This window comes from Zingiber officinale, chromosome 4A (assembly GCF_018446385.1).
Source record: "Zingiber officinale cultivar Zhangliang chromosome 4A, Zo_v1.1, whole genome shotgun sequence".
In the NCBI taxonomy this organism is placed as follows: Eukaryota; Viridiplantae; Streptophyta; class Magnoliopsida; order Zingiberales; family Zingiberaceae; genus Zingiber; species Zingiber officinale.
This window is the reverse complement of record NC_055992.1, coordinates 98,735,547-98,743,658: the sequence shown is the minus strand read 5'-3', so window position 1 is coordinate 98,743,658 and position 8,112 is coordinate 98,735,547. Positions and strand designations below refer to the sequence as shown.

At 49.1% G+C, this 8,112-nt stretch overlaps 1 protein-coding gene across 1 annotated transcript; it reads left to right on the top strand.

Moving 5' to 3' along the window:
• The first annotated feature begins 1,767 nt into the window (after positions 1-1,767).
• Positions 1,768-2,780, top strand: LOC121972539. Its single transcript, XM_042524195.1, has 2 exons — positions 1,768-2,109; positions 2,391-2,780. The coding sequence occupies exons 1-2, from the start codon at positions 1,768-1,770 to the stop codon at positions 2,778-2,780; spliced, it is 732 nt and encodes a 243-aa protein (XP_042380129.1).
• The last annotated feature ends 5,332 nt before the right edge of the window (positions 2,781-8,112 follow it).

Below are 8,112 nucleotides of genomic sequence, written 5' to 3'. Positions count from 1 at the left end.
GAGTTCCATGTCCGACCGGATGCTCGTCCTGTAAAGCAGAGGAAGAGAGACTTCAGTGCTGAGTAGAATTTGACCATCCGAGCAGAGATAGAAAAGCTCTTGGAGGTCGGCCACATACGTGAAGTTTAGTTCCCGAGCTGACTTGCCAATGTGGTGTTGGTCTCCAAGCCAGGGAATAAGTGGAGGGTCTACATCGACTTCTGGGACCTCAATAAAGTTTGCCCAAAGGACTTCTACCCCCTACCTCGGATTGACCAGGTGGTGGACTCCACTGTCGGATGCGAGTTGATATGCATACTTGACGCGTATCAAGGATACCATCAAGTACCGCTCGCCCAGGAAGATCAAGAGAAGGTTAGCTTCATCACAACCGACGATACGTATTGCTACAATATTATGTCGTTCGGATACGTACTGCTACAATATTATGGCGTTCGGACTAAAGAATGTTGGGGCCACATATCAAAGACTGATGAACAAAGTGTTTCGGCGACAGATCGGCCGCAATATGGAGGTATATGTGGACGATATGCTAATTAAGTCCCTCCGAGCTGCTGATCTATGTGCAGATGTCACGGAGACGTTCCAGACGGTGAGGACGTACAGGATCAAGCTAAATCCGATCAAGTGTTTGTTCAGCGCAAAGAGTGGGCGATTTCTGAGCTACATCGTTACCGAACGGGGAATCGAAGCAAATCCTAGCAAGGAGAAGGCGCTACAGGATATGTCGCCCCCCAGAAACCGAAAGGAAGCCCAATGTCTCACCGGTCAGATAACTGCACTATCTCGGTTCAGTTCCAAATCATCCGACCGAAGCCTGCCCTTCTTCAAGATATTACGCCGAGCCACGAAATTTCAGTGGAACGAGGAGTGCGACCGGGCATTCGAGGAACTCAAGGCGTATCTGAACTCGTTGCCTGTACTGGCTAAGCCAACTACCGGTGAGCCGCTCTGAATCTATCTATCCTCGACCGAGCATGCTGTCAGCTCGGCACTAGTCCGTCAGAATGGCGAAGAACAACTAGTGTATTTCCTAAGTCACATATTAAAAGACGCCGAGTCCAACTACACTAGTCTCGAGAAGCTTGCTTTCGCATTAGTACTCACCGCTCAGAGGCTCGGCCCGTATTTCCTCGTGACACTATCATTGTGATGACCAATAGTCCTTTGGAGAGAGTCCTCCTCAATCCTGAGGCTTCCGGATGGCTGATCAAGTGGACAACAGAGCTCAGCGAGTTCGATATCCAATATCAGCCCCGAGCGGCCATCAAGGCACAATCCTTGGCGGATTTCATCACGGAGGTACAAGATCCTGAGCCTGACTCAATCTGGAAAATATATATGGATGGGTCATCCACTCGGCAGGGGAGCGGGATCGACATACTGCTCATCTCCCCTTAGGACGATTGGATGCAACTGTTCGATCAACTGGACTATAGGGCAACAAATAATGAAGCCGAATACGAGGCGCTAATAGCCGGTTTGCAAGTCGCCCGGCACATCAGAGCCATTAAGGTTCTCATTCACTCGGATTCTCAATTAGCCGCTCAACAGCTTACTGGGACATTCAAGATAAGTAACACAAGGCTGAAGCTCTACGCTGAAGCTTTTGAAAAGCTGAAGGCCAATTTTCGAGAGGTCACTATACAAAAGATCCCCCACGCGGAGAATCAAGCTGCAGACGAATTGGCCAAACTAGCCAACTCTCTATCCCCGATCGTCATATCATAGTTGATCGAGCAGGTGTGGGTGGCCCACATTGATCGGATGGAGGGGCTCACCTTCCCAAGCAGCTGGAGAATGGCGCTGGTAGAATTTCTACGATCGGGAGCTACACCCTCTGATCAGGAAGAGGCATACTTATTGAGAAAAAGAGTAGGTCAGTTCACTCTGATCGAGGATCAACTCTACAAAAAAGCCTTCGCTAGACCTCTTCTTAAGTGCATCGGATCAGAAGACGCCGAGTACATACTACGAGAGATGCATGAAGGATCCTGCGGCAGGCACCCGGGCGACCGCTCATTAGCAAGGAAGATCCTCCTGGCCGGAGATACTTTTGGCCGACCCTCCAGGAGGGCGCTGCTCGAACAGTCACCACCTGCTTGTCCTGTTAGAAGTATCACACCTTTTCGCATCGGTCGACCGAGGAAATGAAAGCGTCTACTGTGTCTTGCCCGTTCGACCAATGGGGCATGGATATCGTGAGACCCTTCCCAATGGCGATAGGTCAGCGAAAGTTCCTGCTTGTCGTGGTCGACTATTTCTCCAAGTGGGTTGAAGTCGAGCCGTTGGCCAGGATAACCGAACAGATGGTTAAGAAGTTCATCTGACAGCACATCATTTGCTGATTCGGCATCCTTCGCCGGCTTATCTCGGACAACGGGAGACAGTTCGTTAGTCAAGAACTCAAGGAATGGTGCGAGGGGTATGGCATCCAGCAGGCCTTCACCTCGGTAGCATATCCTCAAAGTAATGGGCAGACAGAAGTCGCCAATCGAGAGATATTGCGGATCCTACGCGCGCGGCTCGACCATATGGGAGGGAGCTGGGTGGACGAACTCCCCAGCGTGATGTGGGCAATCCGCACGACCCCCAAAGAAGGAACAGGAGCAACCCCCTTTCACTTGGTGTACGGCGGTGAAGCGGTCATCCCCGTTAAAGTTGGAGTAGAGTCCGACCGGCTACAATACTATGATGAGGACAACGTCGAGCAAAGACTCCTAGAGCTGGACTTGGTGGACGAGGCATGTGCTAAAGCCGTCGTCCGGCTAATGACCTAGTGACAGAGGATAAAGTAGAACTACAATTGAAGGGTGATCCCAAGATCATTTCAAGTCGGTGACTTTGTGTAGAAGAATGTAAAGTCGGTCAGCGATGTCACCAAGTTGGAAGCTCCATGGGTCGGACCCTTCAGGATCGTGGAAAAGCTCCGCTCGAGCGCCTACTACCTTGAGGATGAGGACGGGCGACGATTAGAACGTCTATTGAGAGCGAATCATCTCCAGCCATACCGAACCAGATGAGAGGTACGCTGATGTAATCAATGTATTTTCTTTATCCCTACGCCCTTTGAGTGCAGGACTGAAATCAAAAGCAGAAGGCTGCAAAAATTTCATGTCGAACGGCAAGTCAAATCGTCGAGCGGCGACATTAAACCCAGGTCTCCACTGATGGTCGAGCGGCGACCTTAAACCCGAGTCTTCATCAAATCGTTGAGCAGCGACGTTAAACACAGGTATCCACCGACGGTCGAACGGTGACCTTAAACCCTTTTTTTTATGAAAGGTAAATTATATATCATCAAGAAAAAGGCATACAATCTACATGTCCTAGGATATCCAGTCAGGTTTGACAAAGTGTCAGATCCTGCTGGTAATCGGAGGTATACATGTCCTATACTCTCACTATACCAACCACTCAAAATACATCCCTACTCTCACTATGCCATCCACTCAAAATGCATCTATCCTCACATGGATGTGGACTGTAAGAGCCCATATCCTGTCTTGCTGCCTCATTGCACCAGCCTCTAACCATCAGTATCATGCACTGTCCGCACCTATCCAAAACCACTGTCTCGTACTCCATGGCACTGGCCTGCTAGGATACTAGTGTCAACAGTCATCCAGTCCACTGGCACTGGCACTGATATGCTATCCGTAACCTACCTATCCGTAGTAACAGTCATCCTGTGTCCGCATCATGAGTGTCAATAGTCTGGCCCATATCACATCCTCAACCTCATCCACATGTGCCACTCTGTCCATGGCGATGTCCACAACTGTCTGCTACCGTGCGCGGTCCAACCCTAGTGTGGAGGGGACAGGGATCCCAAGTCCCTCATACTTGAGCTATCATCCCGCAATCGATCGTCGCCCCACTTTTAACAAGTGGTCAGCTATCAACGGATTTGGTGTGTCCTTACCGTGAGTCATTTGCTGCGGACTAGATAGATCATCATGGTGGATCTATTCACCATCCTAACCCCTATCACTCCTCCCCAACCCTCCTCAACCCAGCATACATAGCCACACCGCCCTAACGCCCCTGACAAAATGGCCCCCTCTCACAAAATGGTCCTCACGATACAAAATATCCCCCTCCCACTAGATGAGCAGCACTGGACACTATACTATCCCCCTCACTGAAAATACACAAATGGCCCCACCTCACAAAAACAAGTTGTGGGGCCCTCAGTCTCCTCAACTGCAGCTCCACTCCGGAGACTCAAACCCAACTCCAGATCTCCATGTAGCCCCTATGGGGAATGCAGCCCGCCGTCGACGACTCGATGAAGGTAGTCGCTCCATAGATGAAAACTCCATAGGATATGTAGTGGTGTTCGAGGTGGTACGTGAGGGTAACACTACGCTGTAACATTGTATTGTGCATTTTTTTTCTTCATCAAATCGTCGAGCGACGACGTTAAACCCAGGTCTCCACTGACAGTTGAGCGGCGACCTTAAACCCGAGTCTTCATCAAATTGTCGAGCGACAACATTAAACCCAGGTCTCCACAGATGGTCGAGCGGCGACCTTAAACCCGAGTCTTCAACAAACCGTCGAGCGGTGATATTAAACCCAGTCTCCACCGACGGTCGAGCGGCGACCTTAAACCCGAGTCTTCATCAAATCGTCGAGAGGAGACGTTAAACCCAGATCTCCACCGATGGTCGAGTGGTGACCTTAAACCCGAGTCTTCATCAAATCATCGAGTGGCGACGTTAAACCCAGGTCTCCACCGATGGTCGAGTGGCGACCTTAAACCCAAGACTTCATCAAATCGTCGAGCGACGACGTTAAACCCAGGTCTCCACTAACGGTCGAGCGACACCTTAAACTCCAACCTTCAACAAACCATTGAGCGGCAACGTTAAACCCAAGTCTCCACCGACGGTCGAGCAGCGACCTTAAACCCGAGACCTCATCAAATCGTCGAGGGACGACATTAAACCCAGGTCTCCACCGACGGTCGAGCTGCGACGTTAAACCTAGGTCTCCACCAACGGTCGAGCGACGACCTTAAACCCGAACCATCACACACGGTCGAGCGGCGACTTTAAACCCCGAAGAAGTTAGGAACCTTATTTGAATTCGGCAAATGGACGATCGATGACTCATAAATCTACAGGACAGCTGTGATTATAGCCGAGCAGAAACACCCGATACCAAGCATGGGAGCAAACAAGTCACGAAGAATAGCCCCGATGAGCGGGCAAAACGTTCATTTCACAAAAAATGCTACCGAGCGGCAGGATTACATTTAAGACTTGAAAAAAAACTTTTACAGGACTCCAGCTCACTCTATATAGTCGAACACAACATCAGACATAGAGTCGTTCAGCTGACTACAGCTGATAACACCATCCGCCAAGGCCTCGGGGAGGTGACCGCCCGCCTTGAGCTGTTGGATGGTCCCATCAACGGCCAACTCGAACGCTCGGATGATCCTTTGGACTACTTTTTCAATAAACTGGTCCGAGCCGAGATACTCCTGCTTCATCATGGCAAACCGATTCGGCTCTTCATGTTGGTAGACCATCAGAGCCGAATGGGAGGCCTCCAGGGCACCTTCGGCCTCCTTAAGCTTCTTATTTAGGGACTCCTCGCCAACCGTTCAGCATGCCCGCTCGACGATCAGATAGTCCTCGGCCTCCTTGATCTTTTGGGCAAGCCGTCAAGCCTCCTGGTTCTTCAGCTCCAGGTCGGCAATGGCTCGTTATTTCCTCATGGAGGCCAGCTCGAGTTTCTTGTCGTAAGTCTTCAATTGCGCCTCGATCTGGCCCAACCTACTAACCTGATTGACCGACTTCTGTTGCTCCTCCCCGAGGAGTTGTTGGGCCTTTTCCAGATCGACCTGCAGTTGAGCGACCGATGGACCCTGGGAGGAAGAGGCACCACCAGAAATCTTGATCTTCTTCGGCTCTTCCTCCATAAGGGCAAGTCGTTGGCACATGACCACATTTTCCACCCAGTACTGCAAAGAAATAGAAAAATATTATTATTTAACGCCTATCGAAGGAATGGTATGAAATGATGAAAATACTTACCCCCATGGCCATCTGGAGATGGTTGTTCCCAAGTGCTCTCGGTGATATCGTGGCTGCTCGGGCTCGCGCTTCCTCCCAAACGCCGGCAAGCGGCTCGCAAATTATGATCTTTTGTTCGGGGACGGTCGGACGGGCGCACTACTCCAGATAATCCTCTGTCGGAAGGTTGATAGTTGCCATCACCGACCGTCGTCCGCTCGGGTCTGACGAGGAGGAGACTGCTGGACCGGAGCGAGTAGCAGTCGATGCGACGTTGATCCGGGACGCCCGAGGCCTATGTAGGATCCGGGGCGGTGGCAAAAAGTAGATTGGGAGGACAGCAACAGCCTCTGACGACGGCTCAGGTAAGGATGGTGTCGGATCGAACGAGGTAGCTTCTGTTGGATCATGATGTTTCGATAAAGGGGAGTGAATATCGATTATGAAAAATTCTTCGATAAGAGTTAAACGGAGCGGAAAAATTAAGCAATGCTAACACAGACCAATTTTACTTGGTTCGGAGCCTGTGTCGACTCCTACTCCAAGTCCCGTACTCTTTGAGTGCTTTCGGTGTGCAATCACTAGCAATTCGAAATTTATTACAAACTACGTATAGGAAATGCTAATGAAACTAAAAGAAATACCGACAAAGGAATAAATTGAAAAGGAGAATTGTGTTGTCGTAACTTCGTTAGCGTCGCAGGAGCGCAGAGCAGCAGAGCAAGCAGTAGAAGATCTTCTTGTCAGTTGTTGTTTTGAACTCCACCCCTGACCCTCCTTTTATATGAGGCTCGGGGCGCCTCGGATCCCTTCTGGGTGCCCTGGTGAGACGTGGCAGGTCCAACCAGTGGGTTCCACGTGACGACGACGCGATAGGATAAAAATTGCCTCCCAGGCACCCGGACCACCTTTTTCCAGGGAACATCTTTCCTGTAAAACAAGATTAGTCTGAGGCAACTAGATAATGTATATCCTGCAAAATAAAATGTTAGCACAGTTTATTAGTTCAATATAAAAAGTATGACTTAGATTCCGTCTTTTCGAGACTGAAATCTAGTCACGATCTCGACTTAGATATCCGAAATGGATCTAAGCCGGATCGACGCCTAATGTTTCCTTCCCGGGAACGCGTCCTCACAGTCACTCCCTTCCAGTGACTTACCTTCACTCATCTGCCAGACGTCTGGTCAGCCCTTCAACCCGTCTGAACTTCTCGCCAAGCGTCCGGTCAGCCCGTCGACCCGCTTGGACTTCTCGCCAGCTATCCGGTCAACCCGTCGACCTAGTTAGACTTCTTGCCAAGCATCCGGTCAGCCCGTCGACCCGCTTGGACTTCGTGTCAGACATCCGGTCAACCCGTCGACCTGTCTGGACTTCGCCTGCACACTCAGTCAGAGTGTTAGATCACGACAAACTTAACTTGTAACGCCCGCCCCTCCTGCTAGTAGGGCGGGGTTACTTTACTACTTGCGAAAACATACATGCATATTAAAATTTCTTTCTAAAGTAAAACAGCGGAACATTAACATAAATAAACTTAGTTCATGTCAACATAAAAAAAATAACATAAGCAGGTCTTTTATTTGTCTTAGCCGAGCCACCACCACACACATCTCTTGCCTCTCCTGTGGCTCCCCTAGTTCATCCATTCTTTGCCTTTATCTGCGGTACAAGGAAAGTAAGCTATAAGCACACAGGCTTAGTAAGATCCCTTCCTACTCACAAAAACCATATATCATAGCATAATCACATAAGCATATAACAATGGAAACATAATCATCTAACATCATATTGTGAAAACATAGCATCATAACATGTCATCTCATAAAGAACATCATGTTATATCATATCATAAATCATAAGAGCATCATGTCATATAAATCATAAAAGCATATCATATCATAAATCATAGGAGCATCATGTCATATAAATCATAAGAGCATATCATATCATAAATCATATCATGCAAGATGTCTTTTAAAACATGTGTCATGTCATGTGCAAGATGTCTTTAAACATATCATATAGTACTTGAACATAATATCATCATGAGGGTCCGGCTTGTACCACATACATACATAAA